At 37.1% G+C, this 17813-nt stretch overlaps 1 protein-coding gene across 3 annotated transcripts in view; it reads right to left on the bottom strand.

The window, feature by feature from the left end:
- CCSER1 (coiled-coil serine rich protein 1) overlaps positions 1-17813 on the bottom strand; it is a 1336256-nt gene that overhangs the window by 509506 nt on the left and 808937 nt on the right. Inside the window, exon 10 of one of the 3 annotated variants that reach the window (XM_081594785.1) lies at positions 2089-2397. The exons of the other annotated variants lie outside the window; for them this stretch is intronic. Coding sequence (XP_081450911.1) covers positions 2392-2397 — 6 coding nt within the window. The 3' untranslated portion in view covers positions 2089-2391. Of the gene's footprint in view, positions 1-2088; positions 2398-17813 lie in introns of those variants that run through there. 3 annotated transcript variants of the gene reach the window in all.

Below are 17813 nucleotides of genomic sequence, written 5' to 3'. Positions count from 1 at the left end.
TTCTGCAAATATTAGCTGTGTGATCTTGAGAAAGTGACATAAAATCTTTTTATCTTTGTTTCCTTATCTTTAATACAGAGGGAATTGTTATGGTAGTTTTCTTTTAATTTTGTATTCGAGTGTCTATTTCTACATTCTTTAATGAACATACTGTGATATACCTAACAATTTATTTCCCCCCTTGGTCTATATGATAGCAAGTGATCTGATATCACTCCATTTCTGGATATCCTGATTAGCTTAAACCAGTAGCATATTCTTCCCTACTGGTTACAGTGATTAGCTCAGGATGGGTAGATACACAGTTCATCTGAGGAGATACTCTCTGAGAATTCTTGGAATGAAGCCTTCCTGCATTTCCAATACTTTAAAGTAAAGGTATAAGGTTGTTTTCTCTATAAACTGCAACAATCCTGCAATCAAAAGGGAGCCACTACCAGGAGTCTACCTAGATAACATATAGCCAAGAGACATATCCTTGCCCATGTGGGCCCAGCCAAGTTATGTTGTAATCTTTGTTGTTAATCCAATTTGATTTAATTTTCTATGAAGGACTTAGTTGCAAACTAAGGACTTATGACTAATTGTTTCCTAATGGTTATTGTGAGGATTAAGTAATGTGATACAAGTAAATCACTTAACAATACTTGGCACCTAGTGCTCTCTTAATAATACACATCTAAGGATGAATGACATGCGAATAGCTTAGACAACAAAAATAGTTTCCATAATTTCTACCAACAGTAATTCTTCCCCAGCAAGCATTTAATTTTAATTCATTTCAGCAAGTACATATTAATTTATTCATTAACTCAATCAATATTAGGAAATTCATTATAAACAAGGCATTGTGCCCAGGACTGTTGATTATACTGAGAAATATAATAATGGTTACTTCAGTACTGTAGCTGATAGAAAGAAACCAATACTTTAGAGAACTTAATAATTTACAATCTCCCAAAGAAACAAGCATTTTGATAATTGTATAAACAGTATGTGATCATGTGCCAAATTGTGTGGTACCTAGGCAGACAGGTATCATATATAATCCACTAAAGTAAAAAAAAAAAAAAAAAAATAGCATAAAAATACTAAAATACTAAAAATAGATTCAATATACTCTAGAGAAAATGCTTGGGTATTAAATTTTATTAGCAAAGATAATAAAAACTAAGTATGTGAGAAACAAAATCTAATATCCCAAATACATATTTCTATTCCCTTCCCTTTAGTGCTTATTTTGTGATATTTATGTTATTTCTGGGGTTGTTAGTCTTGCTTGAATACACCAAAGTTTTGCTATATTAGAGTCCCTGGGGCTCTGCATTATCAGAAAACAGTGACAAGACAGGACTCTTCAGGCATTTTTAATAATGAACACTTCTGGAAAGAGTTAAAAAAATATTCAGGGAGAGGATCAGAGAATTTCAGGGATAGAAGTAACTTTGTAGGTTATATATCCAGCTCTCTACTCAAATTATTTACAGTGAATTTCAGAAAATAACAGTTATTAAAATAATTTCTTAGTATATAAAGAGATAATAATAAGATTAGACCTCAGAAATGAGAGTGAGAGAAACATCTTAGACAGAGAATGATGTGTAAATAATCTTTTAAAAATGACATGAGATGTCCTCTATAAAAATCTGATAACTTAATAACTCACAACTTTTATCCAAGGGCAAAAAAGGAAAAAAAAAAAAAAAAAAAACCTCAACTTCTCCCTTGTTTTTCTTTTAAAATACTCCCAACTGTTAAACTGTTATGATAATGATTCATGAAAGAATGTGTTTGGGTCCCTGTGCTAGACACGGGAGTAGAATGAATATATCATAACATAAGTCACACTGCCGGCTGGTAAATGAGAGGGACTGAAGAGAGGGTGATTGATTGAGGTCACAGAAAACCTGAGGAGATGCACTTAGATGCTCTGCTGAGTATGAATTGTTTTCATAGCCTAAGGGTGTGAGTGAGTGTGGATCCACGGGTCTGCTTCTAAGAACTGTGTTCATTTGTTTTGTTTTGCTTTGTTTTGGCCATAGGGTCTCAAGTCTCAGGATCCTATTACAGAAATCTTATTAGAAAAGGTTTTTTGTTTTTTTTTTTCTCTTTTCAGCCTCTTAGGGTCAAAGGAAAAACTCTCTTTTCTCCTTTATAGGAACACCCGCTAGTTGAATTTTACCTTCTTTCCTGATGGCAGGTTTTCATTTCAGTCACTTTTATTTAAGGATGTTCTAATTTTTCATACTCTGCAAGACTTTCTGTATTTCCATTTACTTGTTACAACATGGAAGAATGTCCGTCTTCTCCCTTCCCAGTTCCATTGCATCTATTCTAGAATTCTGTATTTCCCATGCTGGTTCCAGATTAAGCCTTGATTAAAATCCTCAATCACACCTGAGAAGTAATAGTGAAACCATACTGTAAATTTATGCTAATTTCTATAGACTGAATACATTTGTGTTCTCTCACAAATTCATAGGTTAAGGACCTATTCTTCAGTGGAATGGTATTTGGAGGTGTGGTCTTTGGGCAGAGATCAGGTTTAGATGAGATCATGAGGGTGGAGTTCTCATGATGGAATTGGTGCCCTTATAAGAGGACGAAGAGACAAGAGTTCTTTCTCCACCATGTAAAGATACAGTAAGAAGACTGCTGTCTGCAAACCAGAAGCTCTTCCCAACCTCCAGAATTGTAAGAAATGTGTTTGGTTTTTTAGCCATTCAATTTATGATATTTCATTAGAGCAGCCCCAGTTTACTAAGGCATTTGTTTGAAAAAAAAAATCTCTGTTACAAAAAATATAGACTTATAGCCAGTCTCTTTAAAGCATAACTGCCTAATCTTGGCCTGTTCTCAAGAGGAGTTGAGGATTATGTGAAGGTGAAGAGGGACAGACAAGTATGAGTTCAAATCCAGACTCTTATTTATCAGTTTTGGAATACTTTATCAGAATTGTTTTACTTCTCTGAGTTTTAGTTAATGCATTTCTAAAACACATTTATAACATCCACAAAGTTGAGGGGACCTGATTACTGAGTTGAGGCTGCCCCACTGATTAATGCAGTTACTTCTCTATGGCTTGCTTGAAAGCTTCTTTCTCCTTTACAGCTCAAGTAGGTACCCTTTTGAGTCTGGGTTTCCCATTAAAAACATCCTTCCCAGATGGAGGCAAACTATTTTTAGGTTAAGTGTTCTTTAAAATACTTTTTGAGTGTGTATGTATGTGACAAGGACTCTTCTAGGTCTTTGCGATTCATCTGTAAATACTACAGAAAAAAGAACACTTGTTAAAATGTTTGAATTTTATATTTAAATAGTTACTTGCTTTTCTAGCACCCCAAGTATATAATTTCTAAATATACTATATAAATTTATTATATACTCTATAAATATGCTTGAGGATAAAATGTGATCATCTTCGCATTATTATCCTATATACCATCAGTAAATATTCACTCTCACTATGTCAAGTCACAGGTTTTTAGAAAATATTCAACTTCCATAAATTTTTACCTGTATATGAAATGTCTTAATTTGAATTTCTCTAGACGCAGACCCTGAGAAAAGGATTTGAGTGCAGACAGTCCCTGATTTATAAAGGTTTGACTTAGGATTCTTTTACTTTACAATAGCAGGAAAGCAATAAAAATCATTCTTCAATTTTTGAATTTTTTTTTTCCCCTGGGCTGGTGATGTGTGGTACCTTACTCTTTGGTGATGCTGGGCAGTAGCAGTGAGCCATGACTCCCAATCAGTCACATGATCAATTGATTCACGTGTGTGTGTGTGTGTGTGTGTGTGTGTGTGTGCGCGCCCGCGTGCACGTGTCCACACTCAGTTAGGTATGACTCTTTGCAACCCCGTGGACTGCAGCCAACCAGGCTCTCCTTCCAAGGAATTTTTCAGGCAAGAATACTAGAGGAGGTTGCCATTTCCTACTCCAGGGGATCTTCCCAATCCAGGGATCAAACCCATGTCTCTTGCATCTCCTGCATTGGCAGGTGGATTCTTTACCACTAAGCCACCTGGGAAGTCCAAACCGATACACTTACAACCACTCTAGAGATATACAACCACTCTGTTTTTAACTTTCAGCATAGTATTCAATAAGGTAATGAGCTATTCAATATTTTACTAAAAATAGGCTTTGTGTTAGATAATTTTGCCAGAATATAGGCTAATGTAAGTGTTCTGAGCATGCTTACAGTAAACTAGGCTGGGTTATGATGTTTGGCAGTTTAGGTGTATTAAAAGCATTTTTGACATGATATTTCAACTTACAATGGGTTTATACGGATGTAAACCACTGTACGTTAAGAAAGATCATGGATAGTTTATTGAGGGAGCTAACACTAAGAAATGCCATCATGGAAGAGAAGTGACATGGGGAAGATAAAAGAAAACTAAAATGTATAGGGTGCATTTTCAAACATATCACCAAGTTGGACAATTGGAGCTTAATCCCACCAGGAAGCTCAAGGTACCAGTGTAAAATCAATACCTCAGAGGTATTCTGCCCAAGAGGTTAAGAAGCTTGTTTATTTACCCAACTTCTGTGAGTATAATAATTGTTTGAGGGCTTTCCTTACAGAGAATTAATTCCCTAGGGTTTTGCATCTACCTCTACAACTCTGGCAAAGATGCTGGCTGGGAGTTGGACCTATAAGCACAGAATCGTAACTTATCAAGGGGATATGGGCAGGATACCAACAGTGTGCCCTGTATGAATATTAGAGAAAACTCCTTGTAAGGGAGGAATAACCATGACAGAGTTGTTGTTCAGTAGTGTCTGACACTTTGTGACCCCGTGGACTGCAGCACACCAGGCTTCTGTGTCCTACACTATCACCCGGAGCTTGCTGAAATTCACGTCCATTGAGTCTGTGATGCCATCCAACCATCTCATCTTCTGTCATCACCTTAGCTTCCTGCCTTCAATCTTTCCCAGAACCAGGGTCTTTTCTAATGAGTCGGTTCTTCGCATCGGGTGGTGAAAGTATTGAAGCTTCAGCTTCAGCATCAGTCCTTCCAGTAAATATTCAAGACTGATTTCCTTTAGGATCGACTGGTTTGACCTCCTTGCAAACCAGTCCCTTGCAGTCCAACGGACTCTCAAGAGTCTTCTCCAACACCACAGTGCAAAGGCATCAATTCTTCAATGATCAGCCTTCTTTACGGGCCATCTCTCACATCGATACACAACTACTGGAAAAACAATAGCTTTGACTAGATGGACCTTTGTTGGCAAAGTAATGTCTCCACTTTTTCATACACTGTCTAGTTTTTGTCATAGCTTTTGTTCAGAAGCAAGCATCTTTTACTTTTGTGGCTGAAGTCACCATCTGCAGTGATTTCAGAGTCCAAGAAAACAAAGTTTCTCACTGCTTCCAATGTTTTCCCATCTATTTGCAATGAGGTGATGGGACTGGATGCCATGATCTTCATTTTTTGAATGTTGAGTTTGAAGCCAGATTTTTGTCTATCCTCTTTCACCTTCATCAAGAGGTCTTTAGTTTCTCTTTGCTTTCTGCCATAAGGTGATGTCATCTGCACATCTGAGGTTATTGATATTTATCCTGTCAATCTTAATTCCAGCTTGGGCTTCATCCACTCTGGCATTTCTCATGATATGAGAAATGTGATGCCTATAAGAAATGTGATGCTTTGCATATAAGTTAAATAAGCAATATACATCCTTGACATACTCTTTTCCCAATTCAGAACCATTGTGCCATGCCTGGTGCTAACTCTTGCTTCTTGACCTGCAAACAGGTTTCTCAGGAGGCAGGTAAGATGGTCCTGTATTCCCATCTCTCTAAGAATTTTCCAGTTTGTTGTGATCCACATAGTCACAGGCTTCAGTGTAGTCAATGAAGCAGAAGTAGATGCTTTTCTGGAAGTCTCTTGCTTTTTCAATGATCCAACAGATGTTGGCAATTTAATCTCTTGTTCCTCTGCCTTTTCTAAATCCAGTTTGAACATCTCAAAGTCTTCAGTTCACATACTGTTGAAGCCTGGCTTGGAGAATTTTGAGCATTACTTTGCTAGTGTGTGAGATGAGAGTACTTGTGCAGTGGTTTGAACATTCGTTGGCATTACTTTTCTTTGGGATTGGAATGAAAACTGACCTCTCCTAGTCCTGTGGCCACTGCTGAGTTTTCCAAATTTGCTGGCATATTGAGTGCAGCACTTTCACAGCATCATCTTTTAGGATTTGAAATAGCTCCGCTGGAATTCCATCAACTCCACTAGCTTTCTTCTTAGGGATGCTTCCTAAGGTCCATTTGACTTCACGTTCCAGGATGTCTGGCTCTAGGTGAGTGATCACACCATCATGGTTATCTGGGTCAGGAAGATCTTTTTTTGCATAGTTCTTATGCATATTCTTGCCATATCTTCTTAATATTTTCTGCTTTGGTTAGGTTCATGCCATTTCTGTCCTTTATTGTGCCCATCTTTGCATGAAATGTTCCCTTGGTATCTCCAATTTTCTTGAAGAGATCTCTAGTGTTTCCCATTCTATTGTCTTCCTCTATTTCTTTGCATTGATCACTGATGAAGGCTTTCTTATTTCTCCTTGCTCTTCTTAGAACTCTGCATTCAGATGGGTATATCTTTCGGTTTCTCTTTTGCTTTTTGCTTCTCTTTTTTTCTCAGCTATTTGTAAGGCCTCTTCAGACAATCATTTTGTCTTTTTTACATTTCTTTTTCTAAGGGATGGTCTGATCCGTGTCGCCTGTATAATGTCACAAACCTCCATCATAGTTCATCAGGCACTCTGTCTATCAGATCTAATCGCTTGAATCTATATGTCACTTCCACTGTATAATCGTAAGGGATTTGATTTAGGTCATACCTAAATGGCCTAGTGGTTTTTCCCTACTTTCTTCAATTTAAGTCCGAATTTTGTAATAAGGAGTTCATGATCTGAGCCACAGTCAGCTCCTGGTCTTGTTTCTGCTGACTGAATAGAGCTTCTCCATCTTTGGCTGCAAAGAATATAATCAAATTTTGATATTGACCATCTGGTGATGTCCATGTGTAGAGTTTTCCCTTGTGTTGCTGGAAGAGGGTGTTTAAAACTTTCTTCTCTTATTTATTTCCAAGGTCTACAAGGTCTTACTTGACCTGTGTACTGACACAACCTTTAAATGCTTACCTTTACAACTCTCACTAGCCCCTTAATACAAATCAATTTCAACTCTGCTGTGAAATTCAGAGTACTATCTAACCTCTCATTCTTTTTGTTCCAGACACTCATTTTGACATTCCTTCTGGTACATATTTCTGGGCTCTATCTGTAATCTATTCTTACATCTCTTGCTCTTGTCTTCTTTTCCACTTCCTTGAATCTCATAATCACAATGTCAGAGCAAATCCTGTGGGCTCACTCTCCCATTGTTCTTGTTTGACACGTCACATTTCCTCTGCCACAACTACCCACTATTACCAGAATATCCTAATAGTCTCTCTCTGCTGCCACTCTTGTCCCTCTAGCTGATTCTTTGCCAAGAAGTCAAAGTGATCTTTTAAAATCATAAGTCATCTCCTATCATTCCTGTGTTTAAAACTTTCTTCTCTCATTTATTTCCAAGGTCTATGTGGTTTTATATGACCTGTGTACTCACACAACTTTTAAATGCTTACCTCATATAACTCTCCCTCTTATTTAGTCCCATGCAGGCACACTGGTTCCATTCTCTTCACATGGAGCCCTCTCTTTCCTCAGAGCCACCACATTTCCTTACTGTTTCTTCAGATATTTACAAGAACCAGTGAATGTTGAGTAGGACCCGTGCAACACTTTGCTTTTACAACCTGTGTCCTGGGCCTCTGCAACATGGTTCCTCGTGCCTTCTTTAAGTCAACTCTTTGAGCAAGTGTCACCTCTGCAGAAATGACTTTCCTGATATTTTATCTAAAATAGCATCCACTGCCATTCTTTATCTCTGTTCTAAACTTTATTTTAACAGCACACTTCACTGTCTTCATATTGTAACAGGAAGAACAAATCTGACTTCTTACTGGATCTGTTTCTTTTACTTTAAACTTTGCAGTCTATTGCTTTTGCTGTAAGTTAATACGTGAACCATGAACTTCCAGATGTTCAAGCTGGTTTTAGAAAAGGCAGAGGAACCAGAGATCAAATTGCCAACATCCACTTGGGCATCGAAAAAGCAAGAGAGTTCCAGAAAAACATCTATTTCTGCTTTATTGACTATGCCAAACCCTTTGACTGTGTGGATCACAATAAACTGTGGAAAATTCTGAAAGAGATGGGAATACCAGACCATCTGATTTGTCTCTTGAGAAACCTATATGCAGGTCAGGAAGCAGCAGTTAGAACTGGACATGGAACAACAGACTAGTTCCAAATAGGAAAAGGAGTATGTCAAGGCTGTATACTGTCACCCTGCTTATTTAACTTATATGCAGAGTACATCATGAGAAATGCTGGGCTGGAAGAAACACAAGCTGGAATCAAGATTGCCAGGAGAAATATCAATAACCTCAGATATGCAGATGACACCACCCTTATGGCAGAAAGTGAAGAAGAACTAAAGAGACTCTTGATGAAAGTGAAAGAGGACAGTGAAAAAGTTGGCTTAAAGCTAAACATTCAGAAAACTAAGATCATGGCATCTGGTCCCATCACTTCAAGGGAAATAGATGAGGAAACAGTGTCAGACTTTATTTTTTGGGGCTCCAAAATCATTGCTGATGGTGATTGCAGCCATGAAATTAAAAGACGCTTACTCCCTGGAAGGAAGGTTATGGCCAACCTAGATAGCATATTGAAAAGCAGAGACATTACTTTGTCCGCAAAGGTCCGTCTAGTCAAGGCTATGGTTTTTCCAGTAGTCATGTATGGATGTGTTAGTTGGACGGTGAAGAAAGCTGAGTGCCGAAGAATTGATGCTTTTGAACTGTGGTGTTGGAGAAGACTCTTGAGAGTCCCTTGGACTGCCAGAAGATCCAACCAGTCCATCCTAAAGGAGATCAGCCCTGGGTGTTCATTGGAAGGACTGATGTTGAAGCTGAAACTCCAATACTTTGGCCACCTCATTTGAAGGGTTGATTCATTGAAAAGACCCTAATGCTGGGAAGGATTGGGGGCAGGAGGAGAAGGGGACGACAGAGGATGAGATGGCTGGATGGCATCACTGACTGGATGGGCATGGGTTTGGGTAGACTCCAGGAGTTGGTGATGGACAGGGAGGTCTGGCGTGCTGCAGTTCATGGGGTCGCAAAGAGTCGGACATGACTGAGCGACTGAACTGAACTGAATTACTAAAAGAATGTTGCCTAAAGCCTGAACTATACAGGACAGTCTATTCTCGAGGCTCTGATCTTTAAAGGTATAATTCTTTTCCATTCATATAGAGATAAAAAGTTGCATAATAGAGAATATTTGTCCTGTTGGAGATTTATAGGAACATTGTGATCAGACCTAGGAGGACAGCTGCAAGAACAAAGGATTCCAGTACCAAGAAATTTGCAACAATCAACCACACCCTCGCCCCTTTTAGTATAAAACAAAGCCTGAATTCTAACTTCAGTAAGATTCCCACGAACAGAGGAGCCTGGTAGGCTGCAGTCCATGGGGTCGCGAAGAGTTGGACAGGACGGAGTGACTTCACTTTCACTTTTCACTTTCACCCATTGGAGAAGGAAATGGCAACCCACTCCAGTGTTCTTGCCTGGAGAATCCCAGGGATGGAGGAGCCTGGTGGCTGCCGTCTATGGGGTCGCACAGAGTTGGACACAACTGAAGCTACTCAGCAGCAGCAGCAGCAGCAGCAGCAAGACATCTCTGTGGGACACTAATCCACCATGTTTTTGGTCTCTGCTTTCTGAAAAAAAGTTGCTATTTCTTATCCCAAAAACTCATCCTTTAATTTATTGGCCTGTTGTATTGTGAGCTGTATGAGCTTGGAATAGGTAAAAATATTGTTTCAATTTATCATTATTATTTTTAATTTTATTGCTTAACTTATCAATTCTATATAGGGAGGTACCTGTCTGCTTTTCTCATCATTACATTTTTAGCATCCAGAAATGGGGAAGTATCAGTCAGAAAATGTTAAGATATACCTAATTAACAAAACCAATTCTAACATTTCATGACTTAACACAGTGAAAGTATCTTTTACTCAGTCTGCAAGGCAATGTGAATCTGTCCATCATAGTCACTCAATCACACAGGCTAAATGGAGGCCCCATTTGCCACACTATCCTTTAATCTACTCACTCTGACCTTTAAATCTACTCAGAAGTAATGGAAGTTATGACTCCCATTTATATTTCATTTCCCAAAGAAAGTGACATGGCAGAGTGCAGAAGTATAATATCAAGTGTCTTTGTGGATAGCCTTAAAAACGATCACAAGTACTTAGTTCACGTTAGATAATCAACAAACATTTGCAGTGCTAACAAATAAATGAGCAAGCGGAATATGCCACATACCATACATACAAACTGGAGACATTTTTCTTAACTTCTAGTTAGTGATAAACACATTACATTTAAAATATAAAATATTTTAGTAAATAACCTTCATAAGAATGAGACCTTAGCTGTTCTACTCATCCCAGCACTTAGGATGCTCAGTACATGATAAACTCTTAATAAAGCTTAAATGAACGAATAAATAGCATAATTTTGATGAATGTACAGGTAGACAACTAGTTTTGCTTTCAAAAATGGAAACAAAATATTTATATGTACACACACATATATACACACCAACTGTGTAAATACACACAAATATATAAATAAGAAAGCAACTTATGATTAGTTACTTCACACTGGAAAGTATAACTCAGAAATATTTTAGAAAAAGTAATGTTTATTTTACAGTACTTAAAAGTAGCTGTTTTTTTTCTCTTCCACAATCCATTTATGATTCTATTCAAAGTTTAATATAATCATGGATGCAAACTGTTACACACAGAATGGATAAATAAGATCTACTGTATAGCACAGGAAACCATATTCAGTACCTTGTGATAAATCATATGAAAAAGAATGTGAAAAATGCATATATAACTGAGACTGTGCTGTACTGCAGAAATTAATACAACAATGCATATCAATTTTCAATTTTAAAAAATGGATTCATAATGTAATAATGGAGACAACTGACCACATTTTGATAATATTTAAGTATGTATTTTGTGTTAATGAAAGGTTTCTGATGAAATGAAACTAAATTCAGAAAACATTTGAAGTGAAATATTTTAAGAAGTGAAATTTATTACACAAACTTTCTAAAGATTATCACATAACTCCCATCAATGCCATCTTAATAAATTATGCATACAAAATATGTAAACTTCACATTTCCCCAGGGAACATCTCTAACTAACTGAGACAAACAAATAGATTGAATTACAATCTGTAGATTCTCATTACAAAACCAATTTGGAGATCAAAATTTCAGTCTCATTCTGACTCATTTGTGTTTATACTAAATAACCTTCATTTTCATATTGAGAAGCCATGTTACAAAATTCAGCATTATATTCTGAATTTAAACTAAATTATTGTAACACAAATATATTAATTAACTGAGGATTTAATGAAGCAATGAAAAAAGAAAATAATAGACATCTGGAAAGATAACTGCTGAGAGTTTTTTTTTTTTTTAAGTGGCATATTAGGAGCTATTATTAAAGTTGACTGCAAACTGCACTCATACATATTGCACATATTAGAAGTTAAACAGTGATATCACTGAATGCCTGTTTGTACATAATAGCACATGGGTCACTGGGAAGGAACTGGGAACACTATCAATAGTTAAAAAGATAATCAAAATGAAAACATTTTAGTGATGAATGCACCTAGGGATTATCATACTAAGTGAAGTCAGACAAAGGTATGCCACATGATATCACTCATATGTGGAATCTAATTTTTTAATGATATAAATGAACTTATTTACAAAACAGAAACAGATTTACAGATATTGAAAACAAACTTATGGTTACCAAAGGGGAAATGCAGGAGGGGAAGGGGGATAAATCAGGAGTTTGAGATGAACATCACACACTACTACACATAAGACAGATAACCAACAAGGACCTACTGTATAGCACAGGGAACACTACTCAATATTCTGTGATAACCTACAAGAGAAAATAACCTAAAAGAGAATGAATATATGTATATGGATAACTGAACCACTTTGTTGTTACTTGAAACTAACATGACATGGTAAATCAACTCTATTTCGATAAAAAAATAAAATTTACAGAATCTAAGCAAATCCTTACAATTTTTTTACCTATCTATCAATCTGTCTATAGATTCTTTAACATCTGAGCTAGATCAAACAAGTCAACCCTAAAGGAAACCAACCTTGAATATTCATTTGAAGGACTGATGCTGAAGCTCCAATACTTTGGCCACCTGATGCAAAGAGCTGACTAATTGGGAAAAAATCCCTGATGCTTGGAAAAACTGAGAGCAAGAGGAGAAGGGGGTGACAGAGGATGAGATGGTTGGATGGCATCACTGACTCAGTTTGAGCAAACTTGAGTTTGAGCAAACTCAGGGAGACAGTGATGGACAGAGAAGCTGGGCATGCAGCAGTTCACAGGGTAGCAAACAGTTGGACACGACTTAGTGACTGAACAGCAACAACAATGCGTATCAATGATAACTGACAAAATATATCTGCCTCTCACATAACTAAAGGGAGTGGAATGATACATATATAAATAGATCATGACAATATAGGTTCATATATCTTATAAGAAAGACACTTTCAAGATATGAGAAAGCAGAATGAGGGTTCTTTCCAGAGTGAATAACTTTGAGCTAAATCTTGCAGAATAGATAAGAGTAGAAAGAGAAAGAATTATAAATACACATACACCTAAATATATACATATGTTGCTCTTTCTCTGTTCATATGTGTATCTGTGTGAGTATAGTTCTCTGTCCAGTCTATTCCTATTCATATATGATGATGGTTTAATCGCTAAAGTTGTGTACGATTCCTGTGACCCCATGGACTGCAGCCTACCAGACTCCTCTGTTTACAGGATTTCCCAGGCAAGAATACTAGAGTGGGTTTCCATTTCCTTCTCCAGGGGATCTTCTAACTCAGGAGTTGAATCCAGGCCTCCTGAATTACAAGCAGATTATATGCGTATATGTATAATTGCAAATGCATATTTACAACTGTATAGAAATGTATAATGCCATCAATTTAGTTATATACAATACACACATTACTTCAGTTAATTATATACAATTAATATACACAATACTCCAGTATTCTTGCCTGGGAAATCCCATGGACAATGGAGCCGGGCAGCTTCCAGTCCATGGGGTCACAGAGAGTCGGACACGACTGAGCAACTAACACTTTCACTTTCAGTATACACGTTAATTAGTAATATATTTTTATGTGTGTGTGTCAGGGTTGCTTTTACTTGCAAGTATCAGAATGCATAGTTAAACAATGGCTGAAACAAATTAAGGATTTAATTTTTGCCCCTTAAGAAGTCTGGAGATAGATAGCTCAGACTGTAACATTCTCCAAAATGATATAAGATACGGATGCTTTCTGTCTTTCTGCCAAGCTTTTTTGACATGGGGTTTTAGCTTCATATCTGTGGTCTTGTGGTCACAAATCAATTATCACCACTCCCTTTTCATTCTGAAAAGAGGAAGGACACAGAACAAAAGTGGCTGCCAATTTTAAGGAAATTTATTGGATATCTCATTCAATCTCTCCTTATAGTTCATTAAGCACACTGTCTAATGGCACCACCATCTTCAAGGGATACTAAATTAATATTTTTAGTTGAGCATAACGTTTACTTAAATATTCATAGTTATACTAGTAAGAAATCAATGGAAAATTGCTCAGGATAGGAAATTAATTGCTTATGTCATAATAAGATATAGTCAGAGAAAACTTGAAAATGTATAAAAGCCTATTGAGAAAAAAAATCACCCATATTTTTATTATCTGCAGCTATTCTCCAATGATATTTTCCTTGGCACATTTGCTTTATTTTTGTTTATTTACAAAATTAACATAACAGGCTTTATTTAAATATTCACTTATTGCTGCATCCTTGGATTTTTTTTAGTTTTTACTATTATATATAATGCTACAATTATTTTGAAGTGTTTATATTATTTTAGTTTATATTTTAAGATAGATCTCTAGAAATAGAATTACTGGATTGAAAGCTGTGAATGTATTTTTAATCTTAATTCTTACTGTCAATTACTTGAAAACAAATTATTGCTAATTACTCACACAATTGCAGTAAATATGTCATATGCTCTATAACTAAATTAGTGCAATCTTGAAATGTTCAAATTTTATACATGAAAAATGAAATGTTTTATTTGAGTGTGGATGACTGAACAAATTTTTCACTTTGTTTCTCTTCAGTCACATTTAAATTTGTTGTTCTTACATTATACATTTCTTCTCTTTTCCAATTCATTATTTTGATTCTCTGTACTTTTTATGAATATTGCTTTGTAATCCACTTCATGGATCACAGCCTTGTTGTGGCAAAGAGGCTTCTGTAACTCAAAGCTATGAGGCATGCCATTCAGGGCCGCCCAAGATGGATGGGTCATAGTGAAGAGTTCTGACATAACATGATCGATTGGAGGGGGAAATGGCAACCCACTCCAGTATTCCTAACTGGAGACTCCATAAACAGTATGAAAAGACAAAAAGATACAATATGACACCAGAAGATGAGCCCCTTAGGTTGGAAAATGTCCAATATACTACTGGGGAACAGTGGAGAACAATCACAAATACCTTTAGAAAGAATTAAGCAGTAGGGCCAAAGCAGAAGCAATGATCAGTTTTGGATATGTTTAGTGGTGAAAATAAAGTTTGATGCTATAAAGAACAATATTGCATAGGAACATGGAATGTTGCGTCCATGAACAAAGGTAAACTGGGCATGGTCATGCAGGATATGGCAAGATTTAACATTGACATTTTAGGAATCAGTGATGAGAATGGGCAAATTTAATTCAGATGACCATTATATCTACTACTGTGGCAAGAATTTCTTAGATGAAATGAAGTAGCCCTCAAAGTTACCCAAAGAGTCCCAAATGCAGTATTTGGGTGCAACCTCACAAATGACAGAATTATCTTGATTCACTTCCAAGGCAAATCACTCAACATCACAATAATCCAAGTATATGCCTCAACCACTGATGCCGAAGAAGCTGAAATTGACCAGTTCTATGAAGACCTACAACACATTCTCAAGCTAACACCAAAAAGTGGTGTCCTTTTCATCATAGGAGGTGAGATGCAAAAATAGGAAGTCAAGAGATACCTGGAGTAACAGGTAAGGTTGGCCTTGGAGTACAAAATGAAACAGAGCAAACAACTTTGTCAAGAAACATGCTGGTCATAGCCAACAACCCTTTTCCGAAAACTTGAGAGATGACTCTGCACATACACATCACCAAATAATCAATACTGAAACCAGATTGATTATGTTCTTTGCAGCCAAAGATGGAGAAGCTATACATAGCAAAAACAATATCTGGAGCTGACTGTGGCTCAGGTCATGAGCTCCTTCTTGCAAAATTCAGGCTTAATTTGAATGAAGTAGGGAAAACTACAAGACCATTCAGGTATGACCTAAATCAAATCCCTAATAATTATACAGTGGTGGTGACAAATAGATTCAAGGGGTTAGATCTGGTAGATAGAGTGCCTGAAGAACTACGGACAGAGCTTTGTAACACTGTACAGGAGGCAGTAACCAAAGCCATTCCAAAGAAAAAGAAACAGAAGAAGGCAAACGAGTTGTCTAAGGAGTCTTTACAAATAGCTGAGGAAAGAAGAGAAGCAAAAGGCAAGAAAAAAGCGAACGATATATCAAAACAAATGCAAAGTTTCAGAATAGCAGAGAGATGAGAAAACCTTAAGTGAACAATGCAAACAAATAGAGAAAACAATAGAATGGGAAACCTAGAGAACTCTTCAAGAAAATTAGAGATACCAAGGGAACATTCCATGCAAAGATGGGTAAAACAAAGTAATGGCAAGGACCTAACAGAAAACAAAGAAATTAAGAAGAGGTGACAAGAATGCACAAAAGAACTATACAAAAAAAGGTCTGAATGACCTAGATAACCCCAATGATATGGTCACCTGTTTAGAGCCAGACATTCTGGGAGTGTGAAGTCAAGTGGGCCTTAGGAAGCATTACCACAGATAAAGCTAGTAAAAATCATGGAATTCCAGCTATTTAAAATCCTAAAAGATGATGTGGTTAAAGCGCTGCACTCAATATGCCAACAAATTTGGAAAAGTCAGCAGTGGCCAGAATGAAAAGGTCAGTTTTCATTCCGATTTCATTCCTCAAGAAGGGCAATAACAAAGAATGTTCAAATCACCATAAAATTGCATTCACTTCATATGCTAGTAACTTCATGATCCAGATTCTTCAAGTGAGGCTTCAGTAGTATGTGAACTGAGAACTTCCAGATGTACAAAATGGGTTTAGAAAAGGCACAAGCACCAGAGATCAAATTGCCAAATTCATTGTATCACAGAGGAAGCAAAGCAGCTCCAGACAAACATCTATATCTGCTTCATTGACTATACTAAAGCCTTTGACTTTGTGGATCACAACAAACTGTGGAAAAGCCTTTAGAGAAGGGAGTACCAGAAAACATTACTTGTCTCCTGAGAAACCATTGTGTGGGTCAAGAAGCAATAAGTGGAACCAGACATAAATGAACTTACTGGTTCAAAATTGGGAAAGGAGTATGACAAGGCTATATATTATCACCCTGCTTATTTAACTTACATGTAGAACATATCATGAGAAATGCTGGGCTGCATGAATCACAAGCTGGAATCAAGATTGCCAGGAGAAATAACAACTTCAGATATACAGATAATACCAATCTAACTGTAAAAAGTGAAGAGGAACTAGAGTGTTTCTTGATGAGGGTGAAAGAGGAGAGTGAAAAAGCTAGCTTGAAACTCAACATTCAAAAAACTAAGATCATGGCATTTGGTCCCACCATTTCATGGCAAATAGAAGGGGGAAAATAGAAGCGGTAATATATTTTATTTTCTTGGGCTCCAAAATCACTGCAGATGGTGACCACAGCCATGAAATTAAAGGACGCTTGCTCCTTGGAAGAAAAGCTATGACAAACATAGACAGCATATTAAAAAGCAGAGACATCAATTTGCTGACAAAGGTCCCTATAGTCAAAGCCATAGTTTTTCCAGTAGTCATGTAAGGATATGAGCATTGGATCATAAAAAAGGCTGAGCACTGAAAAACTGTTTTTGAACTGTGGTGTTGGAGAAGACTCTTGAGAGTCCCCTGGACAGCAAGGAGATCAAACCAGTCAGCCCGAAAGGAAATTAACCCTGAGTATTTATTGGAAGGAATGATGCTGAAGCTGATGCGAAGAAGTGATTCATTTGAAAAGACCCTGATGCTGGGAAAGACTGAGGCAGGAGGAGAAGGGGATGACAGAGAATGAGATGGTTGGGTGGAATCACTGACTTGATGAATATCAGTTTGAGCATATTCTGGGAAACAGCAAAGGATAGGGAAGCATGGTATGTTGTAGTCCATGAGGTCCCAAAGAGTTGGAAAGAAATTAGCAACTGAACAGCAACAATTACAACAATTGCTTTTAAATACAAATCAAAGTCGTTCAGGCATGTACGACTCTTTGTGACCCCATGGACTATACAGTCCACGGAATTATGCAGACCAGAATACTGGAGTGGGTACCTTTCCCTTCTCCAGGGGATTTTCCCAACC

The sequence above is a fragment of the Giraffa tippelskirchi genome, chromosome 1 (assembly GCF_054371585.1).
Source record: "Giraffa tippelskirchi isolate mGirTip1 chromosome 1, T2T-mGirTip1v1.2.pri, whole genome shotgun sequence".
Lineage (NCBI taxonomy): Eukaryota > Metazoa > Chordata > Mammalia > Artiodactyla > Giraffidae > Giraffa > Giraffa tippelskirchi.
The sequence above is the reverse complement of the archived record's forward strand: the minus strand, read 5'-3'. Positions and strand labels throughout refer to the sequence as shown.